Source organism: Populus trichocarpa, chromosome 9 (genome assembly GCF_000002775.5).
Source record: "Populus trichocarpa isolate Nisqually-1 chromosome 9, P.trichocarpa_v4.1, whole genome shotgun sequence".
NCBI lineage: Eukaryota > Viridiplantae > Streptophyta > Magnoliopsida > Malpighiales > Salicaceae > Populus > Populus trichocarpa.
The window spans coordinates 12161459-12182490 of NC_037293.2; the positions used below are offsets into that span (position 1 = coordinate 12161459).

General features: G+C 32.9%; 2 protein-coding genes and 1 long non-coding RNA gene across 4 annotated transcripts; 1 reads left to right on the top strand and 2 right to left on the bottom strand.

Annotated features, from left to right (window-relative positions):
• Positions 1–456: 456 nt before the first annotated feature.
• Positions 457–13009, bottom strand: LOC112328640 (uncharacterized). Its single transcript, XM_024608485.2, has 4 exons — positions 12865–13009; positions 6807–6876; positions 1117–2706; positions 457–1016 (listed from the first exon to the last, which is right to left on the bottom strand). The coding sequence occupies exons 3-4, from the start codon at positions 2684–2686 to the stop codon at positions 721–723; spliced, it is 1866 nt and encodes a 621-aa protein (XP_024464253.1). The 5' UTR covers positions 2687–2706; positions 6807–6876; positions 12865–13009; the 3' UTR covers positions 457–720.
• LOC7460104 (kinesin-like protein KIN-12E) lies at positions 11008–20180 on the top strand. 2 transcript variants are annotated; one of them, XM_024608484.2, is made up of 22 exons: positions 11008–11612; positions 11744–11899; positions 11979–12062; positions 12194–12313; positions 12827–12940; positions 13225–13317; positions 13650–13739; positions 13948–14018; positions 14113–14187; positions 14321–14408; positions 14629–14687; positions 14828–14891; positions 15094–15159; positions 15356–15514; positions 15603–15704; positions 15795–16030; positions 16527–16596; positions 16684–16740; positions 16838–16894; positions 17683–17742; positions 17829–17908; positions 18129–20180. In XM_024608484.2, the coding sequence occupies exons 1-22, from the start codon at positions 11322–11324 to the stop codon at positions 19846–19848; spliced, it is 3912 nt and encodes a 1303-aa protein (XP_024464252.2). In that variant the 5' UTR covers positions 11008–11321; the 3' UTR covers positions 19849–20180. The 2 variants fall into 2 exon arrangements, with proteins under 2 accessions (XP_024464252.2, XP_024464251.2); XM_024608483.2 differs by having other exon boundaries at positions 11009–11612; positions 15600–15704.
• On the bottom strand, positions 15990–18138 carry LOC127905753 (uncharacterized). Its single transcript, XR_008060082.1, has 3 exons — positions 18000–18138; positions 16881–17299; positions 15990–16124 (listed from the first exon to the last, which is right to left on the bottom strand). It is a non-coding gene; the product is annotated as an uncharacterized LOC127905753 (long non-coding RNA).
• Positions 20181–21032: the final 852 nt, after the last annotated feature.

Consider the following 21032-nt stretch of genomic DNA (forward strand, 5'->3'; position numbering starts at 1 on the left):
ATTTAATGATTAGTTGATTCCTACTTAATTTAACATAAAACTTTATTCTGATTAAATTTTAAATTGGTGACTCAGTCACTAAATTAAACCGGGTTTAATATTAAATTCATAAACTGCCAAAAGTATTAAAGCCTGGTATTCTCCCTAGAAACCAAATCTCTCATCATTCCAAAAGCTAACTATTTAATAATCATATGTCAGTATAATTATTATTATTAGTTTAAAATAAAGGATGGGCACATATAAAACGAGTGATAATTTCTTTTAGAACCGGATTCGGCATAAATTGGCTCTAATCAAATCCACTGAGAAATTTATTATCAATATGGATTGAGTCACTGTATTCAAATACTAGTAAATAGATGAAACGATTAAATAAATATAAAAACAATCGGAATTATTTCTTAAAAATGGAGCCATCCAATTAGGAAATTCATTACTCAAAAATCACCAGAATTCAAAGATAAAGGCAAAATTTGATAGCATTTACAATAGAATGATGAATCCTTGTGCAAATTTACTTGCCAAATGAAGGGATCAGGAAAGTAACTGAACAGCTCTTTCTTGCACTGCTATGAACTGTAACACATTTTTGCTGTAGCCTACAGGAAGGCAAAAATCTGCACCTTGTCTTCTTTCAGGGGCAAGCAATCTTCTAAGATCATTTACTTTGAGCCTCCCTACAATGGAAATAATGTTATCAGAGTTTGTTAATACTTCTTACCTTGGTCTCCGTCTTTTATAAGATTGAGATCCTGATGGACCTCCGCTATCAATATCGCCCCCCGCCTTTCTTTTCTTGTTGTTGGCTTCTTCTAGTTGCAGATTGTACCGAACAAACATCTGATCTCGGAGACGATGTTGTTCATGTTGATTCTGCTCTTTGCATACCAACTTCTCGGCTAGGCTCCTGTCTAGGCTGTATCTGCCAGACCCATCACAAGTCTGGCTCAAGATACGAATGGCTAGTTTCTGCAACTCGGGGCAGCGATTACCATAGACCGACCACCACAGGTCTGCAATTGATGTTACATAGAATACAAGTTTAATGTAGCCTTACTCAATACTGAATGCGAGAAATAATTTTCTAAAGTATCCTGAAAGAAGTTACTTTACCTGGATGAGCATTGTTTATTTCACCTTCAGCGTATCCGTTCTCGAAATCACCATCGGCTCGGCAGTACTGGGCTGCCTGTTTATTAATAAGGTATTGAATACGCTGATCGTTTTCCATCCGAATAACGGAGCATTGAAGTCCACTCGAGACTTCAGTGTCCAGATGGAAATTTCTATTATAAAAAAAGGTGGGATTTAGGTAATAAGCAGCAGCATGGAGAGGGCTATGAAGAAAATCATCCCATATTTCGTCAATCAATTCCCACAGCGGAATGTGTCCGGACTTACTGTCTCTGAACTCATACTGTATTGCCTCCTTTATCTGATCCATTGTTTCATATATGAAGCCAATCGAAGGCTTATTATCGGCACTGATCTTGTCAACAACACGGATGAGTGCGGTTGTTGCCTTTGATGCCATTCCTGCTCTCTTCCAAAAAGAAGAACTCTTCACCAAACCAGCTGCCTTCTTGCCTTCCACTTGCTGTGACCAAAAACAAGATTTCCACTCTAATGAAGTGAACATTTCTTTCAGTTCTTCTTTGTAGGAGAGGATGCTCTCCAGGATCAAAAAGGGAATTGCCGACCTCATCTTTGAAGGCTTGAAAAGGTTCTCCCTTTCAGAGCCTGTGAAGTCTCTAAACATCTTAAGAACTGCTGCATTGTTGTGAACAAACCTGACAAGGCTTGTTGCCTCATCCAACACCCTTCTAATGTCATTTACAGCAGCAATCTTCTCTAGCATGAGACCCATGCAATCTGATGCACTTACGGCCCAGAAAATGTGCATATGACTCTTCCTAATCTGCTTGATAACCGGAAACATCCAGCTTGTTATGGAACAAGTCATGACCTGAACAACATTTTGTTGCCCAACCTCCTCAATAACACCATCTAATAAGTTCTGCAAGGCAACAGTGTTGCCAGTTATATCTGTAATATCAGCTGACCGCAGATAAACAAGACCATCCGGGCAATCTACCAGGAAATTGACCAAGCACCGATCATTTCCATCTACCCATTCATCCATCAGAATGGTACAGCCACTGGAAGCCCATGTTTTTCTAATTTTTTCCACCTTTTCCTGCACGTCCTTTAACTTTTCTTCTAGAACCTCAAATTCTGGTTCATAAGAAATGGTTTCACTGAATATCCCCTGAAACCTTGGCGGATCTGAAAGCTTTACATTGATCCCCGTTTCGAGGAAGTATTCGGCAACTTCGTTTGAAACCGAGGTTTGTGATTCTCCTTCTCTTTCTACCAGCAACCCTCCTGTCCATGCATTAACTGCAGCTGCACTTTGATCATTCCTAGGATGGTCTGACTCTTGAGCGAGACTTTTGCCTTTCGCTTCAAGAATTTGCCACCTGAATTGCTCCCTGACATTAAGGGGAGCAGCATCACAAGGAGCAACATCGCCCCTAACACCTCCTATGTGGAACTTTAGTCGATAAAATCCACTCACCACCTTGTCGCAAAACTTGCATTGAACTTTACTCTTTCTGTCATCCAATGAGACACCATACTCATGGATGCTGACGGAGGTGACGTCATCGTTTAATCGTGCCATTTTCTTATCTCGAGAAGAAACTTGAAAAATAAACAAGAGGAAGTAAAACAGTCAATACAAGAATTGCTAGAAATTATCAATAAATATATTAATAATGCATAATTGTCAATCATATTTAAATTAAAATGCTATATATTTTTCTTTTGAAAAAAAAGAATGTTGATAAAGTTTTTCATGGGGTTTAATTTGCTCTATAATCTTTTTTTTTTTTGGAGAACAAAACTTGAGGTAGAGGTTATTAATTTGAAATTTTAATTTTCTCTATTAATTAAATTACGTAGATAAATTTATAAGAGTTTTTTTTTTTTTAATTACAACTTGCACGAGAAAGGGATCAAAGTGAGACCAATATATGTTTCCACTGGATAAGATAATTGAATCAAACACTAGAATCCAATGGATCTTTAAAGCATTAAAACCAAATTTAAAAATTGAGTATAATCTAAACTCTGAAATGTTAAGATATCAATTAAAATTTCAATTAGAAAGAAAATAAAAGAGATTTTTGGTGACATTAAATTAAATACATAATCTGGTTATTGGATCCAATTTTTCTTTTGAAAGAAAATATGGAATCCAAATTCTTTCATATATATTTAAATTAATTTTTTTGGGGAGAATTGCTTGTTTTATATTTTTAAAAAACAATCTTAATAACTTAGCAGCCTATGTGTGCAAGTGTGTACGAATGTGTGTGTATGTTTGAAAAAAGAAATTCTTTCAATAAAAGGTTCATAATCGAGTAATAATTATAGTAGAACACCTTGAAATTGAAATGAACCATATTAATGATTAGTTTCAAGTTTAGAGTTGACAAACTTGTTTCAATAAAAATTTCATAAGGCTCTATTAATTTATTTTTGCATTTCAAAAGCGTTTTTGACAAAATTTAAATATTTTTTTATTTTTTTCTTTGCTTCAAATTAATATTCTCTTGGTATTTTTAGATCATTTTGATGCGCTGATATCAAAAATAATTTTTAAAAAATAAAAAATATATTATTTTGATATTTTTTTGAGTGAAAAACATTTTAAAAAGCAACCGCAACCACAACAGGCCTACATCCACTATATCAAGCTTCATTAATAAGATAAGGTCATTAATACAGTGAAGTACTTGTATTTTAAAAGAAATAATTGATGTTAAATTTAAAAAACAATGAAATTAACAAATTTTTTGAAGAGATATATATCTTAATGGGAAGATTAATTAATTAACAAAAACATTCAAAGAAAAAGGCATTAAATTTATGAAACACAGAAACTCTTTTATATACCGAGCAGCATTTTTCTTCTTTTCCTTGCTCTTTCTAATGGCATAAATTTAACAAATATATATGGAGGTAATTAATGCAAATCTCAACAAAAAGAAAAAAAATATCGATGTTAATTAAATTCTAATCAAACTATTCACGTTTGCTTTCAACTATATAATAACATACATGCATAGAAACCAAAAAGCTCAAGTACTGATCATAAAGAAATCTAAAATATTCTTAGTAAAAGCATAGGCATGAAATTAAAAGGAAAGGGAATTAATGTAATTAGATAATATATACAATAGGGAGATGAAAATAAAGTTGATTTTTCTATCAGCAACATTGCAAGGTTGAGAGAGATCGATGAGATGGAGTACTTTAGTTTTTATTTTATTATAAAACAAGAATATTCCAATATGCATGTGATGCAAGTTTTACTATATCAAAAATCCATCAGAGTAATTTTATAATTTTATATATAGTTTCATATAAAGATAGGTTTTTTTTTATTTTTTAGATTTCATCTACTATTTAATTCTGGTTATGTCTTTACTATTTCTGAAATACATGTCTCTTATATATAAAATATCTTTATGTTAATTCAAATCTAAGCTATTTAAGTAAGTTAATTAAAAATTGATTGTTTAAAAGTGTTAATCTATACTCTTTTTTAGGAGAATTGCTTGTTTAATATTTTTTAAAAAACAAATATATTCATAATTTAGTAAACCTATATGAATGTGTGTGTTTGAATAAATTTTTTCTTTCAACAAAAGTTCGAAATCAAGTAATAATTATAGTATAACACCTTGAAATTGAAATGACCCATTTTGTTTGAATAAATAATTAATGTTAAATTCAAGAAGCTGTGGATTAAACAATTTTTTTAAAAGCTATCTAATTAAATGGGAAAACTCATTAATTAATTAGATCACAAAACATTCAAAGAAAAGGGCATTAAATATATGGAAAAAAAATATTTTATCAGTCACCATTCTTTTCTTTCCCTTGCTCTTCTAATGGCATAAATTTAACAAATCTATGCAGAAGTAAAGCAAATATTAATTGAAGGGAAATAATAAAAATAATTTTTAATCAAACTGTTCACAAGTGCTTTCAACTAACAACATATATACATGCATAAGAACCAAAAGGCTAAAGTGATCATAAAAAAATAAATATTCTTAGTAAGAGTATAATTAAACATGAAAAATAAAAGGAGATTGTAATTACCTAATATAATATAAAGAAAATAAAATATAATCAAACTATTCACAAGTACTTTCAACTAATAACATGTACGCGCATCGAAACTAAAAGGCTCGAGTGATCATAAAAAAAAATCTTAAATATTTTTAGTAAAAGCATAAACATAAAAAAAAAAGGAAATATGATTACCTAAAATAATGAGATGAAAAGGAAATGAATAATGATTTTCCTATCAGTAACACTACAAGGTTGAAAGAGATGAAATGAAGTACTACGATGAAGCACTCTAAAAACCTAAGGTGTAATTATCGAGTGGAGAAAAAAAATACAAGTTTTATTCTATCAAAATTAAATTCATCAGAATGAGTTAGGTAAAGTTATAAATAGTTTGATATATATATATATTAGGGGTGATCATTTTCGGTTCGGTTTGGTTTTTATTAAAAAAATAACCAAACCGAATTTTTTTTTTAAATAACCAAACAGAATTTTTTTTAAAAAAAAATAACTGAAACCGGTTCAAACTGACCGGTTTCAGTTCGGTTTTTTAGGATAAAAACCTGTTCAAACCGGTTTGGCTCGGTTTTTTCGGTTTGGCTCGGTTTTTCGGTTTGACTCAGTTTTTTCTGGTTTTGCTCGTTTTGGGTTTGATTCGGTTTTTTCGGTTTCAGACTTATAAAACCGAAACCGAACCGAACCGGTCGATTTTTTTAAAATTTTAATCGATTTTTTTTCACGGTTTGGTTTTTTCAGTTATTTTTTTCCGGTTTTCTCGGTTTAATCGGTTTTTTTGCTCACCCCTAATATATATATATATATATATATTTCAACTACTCTTTGATTCTTTTCAGGTGTTCATAATTTCTAATGCAAGTGTTTCTTGTAAAATATCAGTATATTAATTCAAATCTAAACTTTTCGAGTAAGTTAATTAAAATTTGGTTGTTTAAAAGTATTAATCTAAACTATAATTTTTTTAAGAGAATTGCTTGTTTTATATTTTTTTTTTAAAAAAAAAACTCTTCATAATTCAACGACCTATGTATGCAGATATGTATGAATACGTGTGTGTTTGAATAAAGTTTTTCTTTCAATAAAAGTTTGAAACTGAGTAATAATTGTAGTAGAACACCTTGAAATTGAAATGACCCGTTCTAATAATTAGTTTCGAGGTCAGATTTGATTGTTTAGAACTATATATATATATAAATCATTTTGGTCGAAATTGGTCCAAAAAATCCACTATAGCAAGATCTATCAATAGGATAAGGTCATTTACAGTGACGCAATTATATTTTAAAAGAAGTAATTAATGTTGAATTAAAAAAATAATTAAGAAGCTATCTAAATATTGGAAAAAATCGTCGATTAAATCACAAAAAATTCAAAGAAAAAGGCATTAAATCTATGGACATAAAACTCTTTTATCAAACACCATTTTTTGTTTTCTTTACTCTTCTAGTGGCATAGATTTAGCAAATCTATACAGAGATAATGCAGATCTCAGCATAAGAAAAAAAAAATTTATCGAACTGTTCACATGTGCTTTCATCTAAAAACAAACATGCATTTAAATCAAAAGGCTCAAGTAATCATAAGGAAAACTATTAGTAAAAGCACAAACATAAAAAAGAAAAGGGAATTGTGATTACCTAAGGAAGGTGAAAAGGAATCAAATAATGATAATGAAGCTCTCCGGTATTTGTTTCACGATGAAGCACTCTGAAAAGCCCAGTAAGTTATTATCAATTGGAGACGGTGATATAAGTCTTACTCTGTCAATAACTTATTAATATGAATTTTCAAAATTTATTAGCGGTTTCGTATAAAGACAGGTCATTTTTCTTCTTTTGAGACTTCACCTACTCTCTGATTCTGATTAGGTCTTTAATGTTTTCAGAACACGTGTCTCTCATTAAATGTAATTATATTAATTCAAATCTAGTATATTTCAGAAAGATAATTAAGAATTCAATTATTCAAGATTCGCAACCCGTGTTTCTCTTATAAAATATCACCGTGTTAATTCAAATATAATGTATTTCAAAAAGTTAATTAAGAGTCTCATTGTTCAAAACTCTTCACCCCCATGATATTGGTAGGTTAAATCAACAATCACCATTTATATTTACAAGAGTAACTTGGTAAATATTTGTCACTTTCAATTATGTTCGAAGGAATATAGGTCTTCCAAGAGTTTGATAGTGAGAAACTATCTCTATGACTTGAAACAAAGCAAATATTTGCATCCAAAACCAAAGTTTCGAGTCCTTGATTGTCAAGGGCATTTAAAAGTTGTTTGGATAAAACTTGGGCCATGGTTAAATTAGATATTCAACAGGGGTGTAAAATTAAATAACTTTAACATGTTCCATTTCTACACTCGGTGGGGGCAATTGCCTTTTAAAGGTTTTTCTTCTTTCCTTTGGTAGCCTGTCTTGATTGGGCTTTTTCATGTGCCAGAATCATCTAACTTGGCCGTCTGTTGAGGTTCACTCTCATTATCCAATGTTGTCAAGTTTTCTCCTATGGAAATTTTTATTTATAAGAACATTAGAATCATTTTTTCTCGAGATTTTATAAAAAAAAATAAATTAAATAAAGGATGGGTAATTATATACTTATTTAGATCTATGAGTTTTCTTCATAATTTAATTCGATAATCAGAATCAACTATAAATTTTATTTATTAAATTGAATTAAGATTCATTACTCAACAACATTTATTCAAATGAAAATACATTAAAAGTATTATTAGAAAAACTTTTTAATCTAGTATTTGTCTTTTATTTCACCCAGTCCTTTTTAATTAGCATGAATTTAACAAATCAATCAATAAAAAATGCAAATTCATTAAAGGAAAAAAATCTAATATGATATTGAAATGCTTTTGATAAATAACATATAAGAAACACACATGACGATATAATCAAAAATAAAAAAACTCAAGTCATACAAAAAACAACATATTAGTGACGAATAGGATGAAAATGGTGAGTACGAAAATAAAGGGAATTGTTATTACCTTAAATGGTGAGTATGGAAATAAAGACAATGATTCTACTGTCGATTGCTGTAGATTAGGCCAAGCGAGATGTATAATAAGCAAGGAAAGTAAAAAAAATGATAAACTGATTAAATCGATAAAACAAAATAAAAAAACTGAATTAACCGATTAAAAAATCACAAAAAAAATCCGGTCTGGTTTCGAAAGTCTGAAACCGATTGAACCGAACCGAACCGAACCGGTTCAACCAAACCAACACTTAAAAAAAAAACAAGTATAAATAGATAGCCTTTTCTAACCCTAAACCTAAAGGAGTATTCCCTAAACACATAACCAGCCGCGCCTCCATTTGTTTTGCTCTCTGCATCTCTCCTTCTCTAATCTTAAGATTCTTAGCCAGCAGCCCCCCCATACAGGCACTAAGGCACACACATAAACAGCTACTGAAAGGAAAGGGAGGACAGACAGTGAGTTTAATAATCCACTCTTTCTATTCGCTATAGCCAGGCTTTCATCTAATACTTCAACTAGGGAGGAGAGGAAAATCAGTTTTTTCGATACGATCTCCCTGTCTCACTGCACCGACATAGAGGGAAACTTCAGAATGGGGCAGTGGGCTTCGCCAAATCCTGATTTTGTTTTCCTTCTCCCGGTCATCGAAAGCTCAAAGCTACTGGTTCTGTTCTGTCATGCTCTATTCTAGTTCTTTCTACTCTCGAGTTACCTTTCAAGCAGACCCAGAAGAAAAAGAGGAAGCCCACAAAGCGATAACAGCTACTTGTTCTGCTTCGTCTTGAAGCTAGAATCAATCCCTAGATTTCATACTTTTTAGGGAGAAAGTTGTGTATTTTGGCTTGTACAGAAACGACATCATTTCATAGATTTTCAAGCTAGCGAACCGAACTGACCGGTTTGGAAAGGAAAAAAACCGAACTGAAACTGGTCGGTTTGAACCGGTTTTCGGTTCGGTTCGATTTAAAAATTTGAAAAAAAATAATTTTAACTTGGTTATTTATTTTGATTCAGAACCGTACCGAACCGAAAATGCTCACCCCTAATAATAAGTTCTTCTATGTTCTTACAAAACACGTAAAGTTACATCACAGTGCAATGATAATTACTCGTCACCTAAAAAGTATAAAAAGTTATAAATTCTTATATAAAAATTATGTAGTTGTAGAACAAGTCCAACATGATTTCGAGCTTAGGTTATGGGGTTAAATTATAAATTCTTATATAAAAATTGTGTACCTGTAAAACCCAATTTAAGATCTAACATGATTTAGAGTCTAGATTATCGAGTCAATCTACATGTCATCATGTCTATATATGAGTTGCAGATTAATCTGAATCAATAAAACAATGATGTTATTTTGGATAAAAAAATCAAAATAATATCATTTTAAATAAAAAACAAAACAAAAAAAAAGTCATTATAATTGATCTCATAAAATCTTATAGACTCTAACCAAATTAATCCATTAAATCATAATTATTTAAATTTAACTAAGTTAATATTTAAAATGATTCAAAATAAAATTTAAGATAAATAAGACTCGAGATTAATATGTCATCAAGTCGATTTTTGTGATTGAAAGAGTAAATATGTGTTTGGTTTAGAGGTATGGTGCCTCTTTTTTAAATGTACAACTCTTTTAAAATACAAATTACACCTTATAAAAATAAAAAATACATACTTTCATATAAATTCTAGCAAAAAAATAAATAAATCAATGACATCTTCAAACCAAACACCTCCTGCATGTCCCAGCATTGGCGCGCATGGGAGGGATAATTATCGGCGTCCGTTCACATTTTCATGATAGACTAGCTTGATTTCAATTTTTACTGGGCCTGGATCATCTAACTGGGCCATTGTAGATTGCAAGGTCATCGAGTTGATTTTTGTGCCTAGTCGGGTATGATATCCATGCATAGGCGCGCACGGTGGGGGTAATTGTCGCCCTCTGTTCACATTTTCATGACAGATTAGCTCGATTTCAGTCTGTACTGGGCCTGGATCATCTAGCTGGGCCATGAATTGCATGGTCTCCCATGTATCGCATATTCCTATTTTATTTTACGGGCTTCGATAGATTTTTCATTTATAAAAAAATTTAAATCGAAACATCCCCATGGAATGAAATTAATAAGGGATTTACATGAGCTCGTGGTTAACAAATGCTTTGTGAAGCCCAGAGCAGTGGGCCGTAAACTATTACACCCCATATGAAAACTGAAAAGAAAAATAAATAATAAAAAGAAAAATAATAAATAAAGAAAAAAAAAACCCATCTTTGGAATTGAATTTTATCCTTACATTGAGAGATACTGAAAAAAACTAAAAATCAAGTAAAACACAAGTCGACTATAAGAAATTTATCGGTAAAAATTTATTTATCATATTAACATATTAAAACAATAAAAAAATATAATTTAAAGTTAAAAGAATTTTAAAATCTCTAAAATATATAATTCAACTACAATCCCAAATAAACACTAAATAAACAAATATAAAAAATACACTCTAATCTTAACTTTATATCTAAATTATTTTTTATACCAGTTTTATAAACAAAGAATTCTTAATTAAAGACTTTCATTAATTTCTAATGATTTTTATTAATATTTTTATTTAGATTATATTTTTTTTTATAAAAACAATATTATTTTCGTAGAAGTTTTTAATTAAAAAATAAAATAATTTAATGATAAAATTGATATAAAAATAATTTGAATACAAAATTATTAGTTTTTTTAATAATTTAATGACATATTTAATGTTTTTATAAACTCTAATGCTGAGCTGTAGTTCTATAATCATAAAGTTTTAAAGTTAGGTTCCCCAGTTTGAACATTTTCAAACCCTCAAATCTCAAACGGTCAAAAAAATTAAAATCCAAACCCTGCTAACCGTTTACCCAAGCCTCTCTGCACCGTCCGATCACTCGCTAAATTTTCAAATCCCTCATTTTCCCTCTAAAACTCATTTTTCAAAAGAAAACACTCTCTCCTCTTTTCTTCTCCCTCGCTCTCTCCAGATTTTCTCACCTCCCAAACATCCTCTCCTATCCCTAAAATCTTGCCCTAGAATTTGCAATCAACTTCGAAACCCTAGAAATTTCACTACAGGAACTCAGTTTCCTTTACGAACTCTAAAATGCCTTTCTTACTGGATACTGCGAGCGCGATTAAGAGGCGGTTCGGGTTCCAAGACCAGTCCGTCTCGGAATCCGTGCCGTGTACGCCAGATCTACTGAAATCTGTTTCTCGAGATCATCACCTTGCTTCCACTCAATCTGTATTTGCCACGTCAGCAGTCCGGAGAATTAGTGACATGGATGATGATGATCACGGTGGCGCTACAGGCTCAGAGGTGGCCGCGCCGCGTCATGCACAGAGCTTTGAGTTCTCCGAGGATCCTTCCTTCTGGAAGGACCATAACGTGCAGGTTTAATTTACTTTTAATAAGTCATGATTTAGTCCAAAATATCATGACTTGATGCTAATCAAGCTTTAAATTAAGTGAATTTGTTATTCAATTAAGCTATGGTTTTGGTTGAATTATTTTTATTTTCTTAGGTTATTATAAGGTTAAGACCGTTGAGTGGTTCGGAAATCTCTGTACAAGGGCATAGCAAGTGCGTTAGGCAAGAAAGTTGTCAGACAATTACCTGGACTGGGCATCCAGAGTCGCGGTTTACTTTCGATCTTGTAGCGGATGAAACTGTTACGCAGGTATACACTTCTTTTTATTGTTTATTTTTCGGGTAGAATCTCAATTTCCATGTTTAATTTGATTACTGTGGTGTAACAGGAAAAAATGTTCAAAGTTGCTGGATTACCTATGGTGGACAATTGTATGGGAGGCTACAACAGTTGCATGTTTGCGTATGGCCAAGTGAGATTTTGCTTACGGTTTTCAGCTCTAATGTGATAGTCTAGTTGTTTTAGTGTCTAAGAAAAATAGATTAAAAGGAAAATGTTGTGAAAAGCAAAAAATCTTGTTTACCTGGCTGAAATTATGTGCAGACTGGAAGTGGAAAGACTCATACAATGCTTGGAGACATCGAGGGAGGTACTCGAAGACACAGTGTTAATTGTGGAATGACACCTAGAGTATTTGAGTATTTGTTTTCAAGAATCCAGAAGGTTTGTGATTTTTCTCTTGGACATCAAGTTGAACTATGAATGAATTCATTTTAGATTTTGGTGTGAGGCTGTGTTTAGGAGGACTATTTTTTGGATATTTGTGAGCTACTCCCGAAGAATTAATTTTATGCCAGTACCTATTTAGCTAAGCCAGAAAATATGAGCCAAATTGCACAATTATAACAAGGAAGATATATGCTCTCTCATTGATTCTGCCTTTATCATGAATTGCGTTTAACTGTTTCTGCCTTTATCATGAATTGCGTTTAACTGTTTCTAGGATTTCCTTAGAATTCTGTTTAATGTATGCATATCTGGTATCTTTTTGTTCGCAAAGGAGCAGAGATTAGCTGCTTGCCTTTTTTCCTTTTACATTCACATAATCCATATCCAAACTGTTGGCCAAAGGCTGAAGTAGAGATTAGCTTTCTTTTTTAAGGGGTTGCTGATATCACTTTTGTTGGTTTCTGTGACAAGAATCTAAATGTGGTTTTAATTGTTAATTTGTGTCAGGAAAAAGAGGCTCGTAAAGAGGAAAAGATAAAATTTACCTGTAAATGCTCTTTCTTGGAAATATACAATGAACAGATTCTTGATCTCCTGGATCCATCATCTTCCAACTTACAGGTACAGGTTAATTGAAGTCCGTATCTCTTCAATTTATATGTTTTCTTTTCCCTGGCTGCAATAATAAAAACCAATTTGCAATGTGGAAATGAATTCTGCCATGAAAGAACTCTAACTCTCAAATTCCTCTTTTATTGCTTATGCTGTAAACAACATTGTTTTCATTAATTCATTTTGAACAGTATTAAACCATGTGAGTGCATATGAAGTTGTGCTCTTTTTACTTTTATTGAATTGAGATTTTTGGTGAAATTAAGAATATTTGGTGGACATTATTATTACAGATAAGAGAAGACGTGAAGAAAGGGATTTATGTGGATAATCTTAAGGAGATAGAAGTTGCCAGTGCTCGAGATGTGCTTCAACAACTAATTCAGGTATACAAATTGCCTTTACACACTGTGCTCTTCAGAGCGAACTTACTGTGAGAAATAAGTTTTAATCAGTCTTCTGTTTTGAAATCTCCAATTGTTTCTGATTATCAGAACAAGCACTAAGCTTCCAAAATTATAAAGCAAAAACTACGATGTTACAAGTATGAGATTGTTGCTGGAAAATTGGGAAAAAACACCAATAGAAAAAGTTTTACATGGAAGAAGAGTTCTTTTTTATAATAAATCACTCTTCAGAACTTATGCATTTACATGGATGATTCTTGCTTTATTTCCTCAAAATTATACTTAACCAAGATTCATGCACTGTTTTTCAGGGCGCAGCAAATAGAAAAGTAGCAGCCACTAATATGAATTGTGCAAGTAGTCGTTCTCATAGTGTATTTACATGCATCATTGAGAGTAAGGTTAGTGTTCTTTCTCACATTTTTTAATTGAAAAAAATAAGTTAGACAAGAGTTCTTTGTTGAATTTCTTGAAAAATAACATATACTGAATGCCTTCTTTATTTCATTCCTGAAAGATATTTGGTTTCGCATATGAAAAAAAAGTGATCTGAATTCTTTTAAATGAGCTGGTTTGATGTGGCAATTCTAATTGCTGGTTTGTCATCAGTGGGAATCCCAAGGTGTAACTCACCATCGGTTTGCTCGGCTTAATCTTGTTGATTTAGCAGGATCTGAGAGGTACAAGGATGTGGAATAGAACATTGATTTTATTGAAGAAGACAGTTAGTAAAGATTTCAATCCATTTTAATAACCATGTGTTTATCATCACAGGCAGAAGAGTTCTGGTGCTGAAGGTGAACGTCTTAAGGAAGCTACCAATATTAACAAGTCACTTTCAACATTGGGGTGCGGTGTCCCACTTATTTTTAATTTCTTCAGTCATATTTTTTTTAAGATTTTTTTTTTATATATGTGGGAACTTAAAGTATTAATTCATTGTCAACTATTAATTTCATTTAGCTGGTTTTGATGTTTGCAGACTTGTTATTATGAACCTTGTAAGTATATCAAATGGGAAGTCTCTCCATGTTCCTTACAGGGATTCAAAGCTCACATTTTTGCTTCAGGTAGACCTTTTCAGTTTAATACTGTTATTTTATGTGGTGTAGTTGAAGAGTTCATAACATTTAGTTTTTACAAAGAGATAAAAGCTCAAGCATTTTGTAATATTATTTTGCATTAAATGTCTTGATTGTTTTAGAAGTTGTAATTTCCTTTATCATAGATATGGCTGGCTAATATATACACTTCTATTTAATCAATATTTTTTTTATCTTTTCCTTTCAGGATTCTCTAGGAGGAAATTCAAAAACTATCATAATTGCTAATATTAGCCCCTCTCTTTGGTTTGTTGCTATCTATTTTTTCATAATTGTTTCTTTTAGGTTCTTGCCATGCAAACTTAAAAATAAATTTTGACAAGCATGACTTATTTATGCGTGGATATTCACATTTCAGTATAACAAATTTTATGGTTCCCTTGCAGTTGTTCTTTGGAGACGCTTAGCACATTGAAGTTTGCACAACGTGCAAAATTCATCAAAAACAATGTATGTGATCTGTAGCTTCTGTAATATTTAATTTGCCTTGAAGTCCATACCTGATTGCTAGCAGTCAAAAAATGGAGAATAGGGTATCCTTCTGTAACTGATACTATTGTAACAAATGGAAAATTAAAATTTAGGACATACTTTTCTTTTCCTTACACAGTACATCTAATTTCTAACTGTCAACCATCATTCTGTTCTCCAGGCAATTATCAATGAAGATGCATTGGGAGATGTTATTGTGATGCGAATGCAAATTCAACAACTTAAGGTATTGTACTTAATTTGAGATTCTCTCTCTTATCTTGTGATCAGTATGAGATTACCTTTATTTCAGAGCATTGCATTTTCATTTTGTTTTTGTGATGTTGTTACGTCACTGTTACCTAAAAAAACTCACTATTGCTCTAAGAAAAGTGACAAGGACACTTTTTGTTTACCTACATTCTTCGTTCATATACTTTCAGAAAGAAGTGTCCAGACTTCGCAGTTTAGTCAATGAGGGTGTTGAAAATCTAGATAACGATACTTCATCCTTAAGCTTTCTTGGATCTCCTGGACAATTTAAGTGGGAAGGGCTTCATGGTTCATCTAGTCCGCTTATGCCTGAAAAAAGGATGTCTCAGGTACCCATCGGTTGTTCTTAACCTTGAATATTTGATTCAGGATTGTTAAATGACCTTCAGCTAAATTTTCCCCGTGCTTTCTTAGAAGAAAGATTATGAAGTTGCCCTTATTGGGGCCTTCAGGCGAGAAAAAGATAAGGACATAGCATTGAAGGCATTAAAAGCTGAAAATCAAGCAGCTATGCAACTGGTATGTGTGAAACAAATTGCTTGGATTTAATTAACAATTTGAATTTTTTTCAAGAAGTTAATTTTGGTAATTTGAAATGGAATGTACCAGGCCAAACAAAGAGAGGATGAGATAAAAAGCTTAAAAATGATACTACGATTCCGAGAAGCTGGAGTAAAGAGGCTAGAAGCAGTTGCTGCAGGAAAGATTTCGGCTGAAACACACTTGTTGAAAGAAAAGGAGGAACATCTCAAGGAAATTGAAGTTTGGCGAACCCAGGTTGACCGCAACCAAGAAGTCACAAGATTTGCCACAGAAAATTTGCGTCTGAAGGAAGAAATTAGAAGGCATGCCTTTTTTAGCCTTTGTCATTCCTTCTATTCTCAGTAAAGTGGCAAGACAAATTATATGGTGTCGATTTATATACATTGGTTGTCCATTCTGAGAAATTCAACATGAAACAACAACATAAGATTAATGTAGTGATCATGGAGTATCTTTCTAATAATAATAATAAAAAAAAACAGAGCTGGATGTAAATTTATGTAAAACTTATGCTGATAGAAGTTCATCATATTACCACTAAAACTGAGGTCAAACATCTCTGATAGCAATAAACAGTAGCTTCCAACAAACTGAACCGTGAGAAATGGGAATGTTCCAAAGAAAGTTTGGAGTAAAAAATCAGAAAAGGTACATTTTCATTTAATCAGGCCATGTATATTATTTTTATTGGTTTTTGTTTACAAATAACAGATTTCAATTAATAGTTCTGTGTTCAATTAAAGTTACATTCTGAAACTATTTCTTGTTTTGGGTGCTTATTTTGGTTCTACTTCACAGATTAAAGTCATTCTGCGAGGAAGGTGAAAGGGAGATGATGAATGAACAAATCATGGTCTTACAGAATAAGGTAGAGAAAACAATGTCTAACTTCTTTTAAGCTGTGTTTGTAGTCAAATTATCCTTTTTCTAAAACATCTTCTAACTGTATATGCAGTTACTAGAAGCACTAGATTGGAAACTTATGCATGAAACGGATTCCTTGGCAGTTCAGGTTCTTCACAAGCTTTGCTGTGAACTATGAAAATGCGTGGTTATATTTAGTTTTTTTCCTCATTAACTGTGAGTTTTTTTATTTCTTTCCATTACAGAAAACTAGCTTAGACATGGAGACAGAAGTTCAGGATGATCTACCGATTTCAATTCAGGTACAATTCAAGCGGATGCATTTCCCAAAGCTTTTTTCACAACATTGTAACTACTTTCGCATATAAGTTTAACTTTTAACATATCAGTTTTGATTACATTCATTGAGATGGGATGTAAAATATGCTAATGGCTTGTACTCATTCATGAAAGTCTGGCGACAATGTTTTTAATTTCCTTTTCATTGTTGCAAGAGTTTGTTGCTCGCTAGTATGATATCTGCAGTTGCTTTTCTGTTTATTCAATAGTAATCATATCCCAGACTTCAAACTTGTGTTAAATGCTTGTGTAATTAGCAGTTTGACTGCTGGGTACTTAAACTTGATTTCGCAACAAGAGGCACGTGCACAGGTGTGACTGTTATTATAGGCAACGGGGAGGTTCCTAGATTGTATACTGCAACCATCCTGTAGCACAAATTTAATGACATTGTAATATGATATTTAGAGAATATTGTATTCACCGTTCTATATTTCAGAATCTCATTGCATTAGTCACCCAACCCCATTATGTATGATATTTTTGTCAAGGACAAGGCAGGCATTCTTGCTTTTACCAGCCAATATCATTACAAAAAAGAAAAAAAAGCAGCAATTCTGCCTGATTGAATGTTTGAGGTTCACATATAATTTTGTTTCTAGTATATCATGTTATACTGGCAAGTGCTTGGTGTATGTTTTGAATTATCTTACAAACTGTGCCATGTATGCTTTTTTTGGTGTTTGTATTACTCGTGCATATTTTAGCACTAAAGACTTTGTGGATATAAATAACACTCTTGTTAACACAGGAACCAAGATCACCTTGTCAATCTTCAATTAATGAGGAGAACGAGTTCCTCCGCATACAGGTCTGCCACCCTGCTTCTTTGTTCACAAACTTTTATGTGGCTTTCATTTGATACAAAGGACATAAACATAATTTGTTGTATTATAGACTATTCAAAACCAGGCTGAAATTGACTTGCTCCATAAGCAGCTGGAGTTCTGTTTTGAAGAGAAGGATAGACTAGAAAGGTAAAAATTGACTCTTAATTCTTTTACTAATCAAAATGTTAGAAGATTCATTTGATTGAATTCTTCAATTAACATGTTTGGTTGCTTTTACCTTTAACTTGATAACAGCTGATGGTGAATGTACGTTTGTGTAGAGACTCAAATACCTAATAAGTTTGTGTATGCATGTCTGTTCTGCACTATCTCAAAATGCTGTCAGCCTGACCAGATTATTTTGTAGGCATGTCAATGATCTCATGATGAAACTTGAAGAAGAGAGATCTTATAGAGCTACAAACGAGAGAACAGAGCAACTTGAACTTCCTTTATCAACTGATGCATCAGTTGTCAATGGCAATGACCAAATGGAGCTCAAAACAATGGTTGATGCCATTGCTGCAGCAAGTCAACGAGAAGCTGAAGCTCATGAAAAAGCTATTACATTGTATACGGAGAATAATGAGCTGCAGTTGAAGCTTGAAACATTTATTGTGGCAAATGAAGAGCTACAGTCAAAACTCAAAGCATTAATTGAGGAAAAAAACAGTCTCATTGAAATGTATGAACGGGCAGCTTCAAAAAGTAGCTACAACAATGTGAACGATTCTGAGAGTGAACAAAATGGCATGGAGGTTCGTGATGATGATAATAGTGCTGAGAGGGGACAAAATGGCATGGAAGTTCATAATAATGACAGTGCTTCTGAACTTGCCAACTTAAGTGAGCTAGAGATGAAAACAGTTGAGAACCTAGAGCAGCAGCGTATGGAATTGCATGAAGAAAATGAAAAGCTGATGGGTTTGTATGAGATAGCTATGCATGAGAGGGATGAACTGAGAAGAAGGCTTTCTTCTTATGAACAGAACAGAGTTGAATCTAGAGGAGAACTTCATTGCCCAGAAAAACACGTGGAAGTTGATGGAGAGAAATGTCTTCAGTCTTGTGCTCCTCCTATTTACCTTGGTACAAAAGTTTCAATGGAGGAAATCCGTGCCCGTTTATTGAACGCGGAGCAAGCTTTTGTTGACTTTGATGAAGTTTTGAGAGAAATTGAAGCAACAGAAGAAGGGCTTCAGCTAAAGCAGGAAGAGTTTAGATCCCTTGAGCTACTTTCTTCTGAAATGCAAGATAAAAAAGCTCTTGTAGATAAGAAGTTATCGGCACTGAGATATTCTCTATCGAATTTTTCTTCATCGGTCGCTTACTTTGAACAGCGAGAAGTTAGAGCAAAGGCAAGGGTAAATGCTTCAGTGTCTTATTTTAGGAAAAAGAAAGAGGAGTTGGCTCGTCTGCAAGTTTGCAAAGAAGATGCTGAGGCTAACCTGGGAAGGATCCAACAATCTGAAATTGAATTGAGAAACATCCTAGCAGTTTTGAAATCCAAACTCGAGGAGAAGAATCAGAGACAGGAGAGTGAAAAGGTTCTTTTTGCCATTGATAACATCGAGAAAGTAGACACCTCACAGAGAAATTGGCAATTAGGTGGGAAAGCTACAGAGCTACTGAAGTCCGAGGAAGAGAAAACCAAGCTACAAAGTGAGATGAAGTTGTCCCGAGAAAAGCTTGGTCTTGTAAAAAGAGAATTTGACGATTTGAGTAAGAGATTGGATAAGATAGAGAGTGAAATACAAGCTGTTCAGATGGATATACAAAAAGGATCAAAATCCGTGGAGGAAATGGAACTTGCACTTCAAACTGTAATCCATGAGAAGGAAACTCTCCTAGAAATCACCGAGAATGGAATGTCTGAAATTCAGAGTATGATTCTTGAATACCAGCAATGTGTCTTTGATACAGATCTCAAGGAGGCAGAGTTGAAGACACTGGAAGAAGAATTACAGCTGGAGTTCAGAAGAATCGAAGATTTAAGAAAAGTGCGGGCAGCGGCTTCTGAGAAGATGACCAGGCTGTTGCAAAACACAAGCTCCCATTCTTGCTTCGCTGAGAAGATGGAAGAGTAGCTGCAATGTGTTCAGGTTTCTATTTTCGAGGCAAAGGTATTTGCTCAAGTAGGTATCTTGTCAACCTGTAGTTAGATAACACTTGCACAGTATCACATCGTGTGGCCTGATGCATCTTTTATTAGCTAACAGTTACTTTGTAGAAGTTTATTCTTTATTAGCTTACCACATTGACCTCCTCCTCCTCTTCTATATATTTACTAGATCTAGATGTTGCTGCAATTCAAAAAATCATAGGGTATCGGATATCGATATAGCTATTTTGATGCTCAGGAAAAAATTATAACACTATGATTTTTTGTTCTGGTGGATTATCATTGAATTTCTCTTCAGCTCCTTACCAGTAGTAACCTTTCCCTCAAAAAGTATAACCTTTCCCTCGAAAGAAAAGAACACAGAACTTCAACCATCCCGCACTAAAAATAGTTGTGAGAGTATGAAAATCTTGATGATATAGTCTTGGAGAATGTCTAAATAAATCTATTTCTTTACACCAAAAACAGGAGACAAAAGAGGTGGTTCCATTTTCTTGATCTAGTAAACACCACAAGAAACTTTGCAACATAAATTTCATCCATATTCCGTTCAACATCTTTTCCATTGACCCACCATACTATCTTCTCTCTTCACCGCGGGAGGCAGATTCAAGCATTCAACAGACTTACAGTACCGTTTAATAAGCCACAATGCATTTTCCACAAACATAAACCAATTGAACAATTGAAACTGAAGGCATTCGCCCTGTACATGGTATGAAGCATAGTTAGTAGTGTTATTAACTCAGTTTAAGACTCAAGGGTTAAGAGAAGTCAATCTGATTTATGATTTTTTTTTTAAAGAAGAAAACCTCTTGAAATAATTTTTTTTTTAAACAAGGACAATGTTGATTTATGAAAAAAAAAAGGGGGGGTTAAGAGGCAGGTTAATCTGATTTATGATTTTTTTTAAAGAAGAAAAACTCTTGAAATAATTTTTTTTTTTTAAAAACAAGGACAGCGTTGTTTTATGATAAATATAAAATCAGATTTAATAACTATGGAATAAAAAATTAGGTGGGCTATAACCATTTTTCCATACAGACAACAGAAGAATTGCATGCTAATACTCGTACGAGTTACCCAAAGAAATGGAATACTTGTATTCCATTGCATCTTAAGGGCATCAAGAACTAATTGAATCTCACA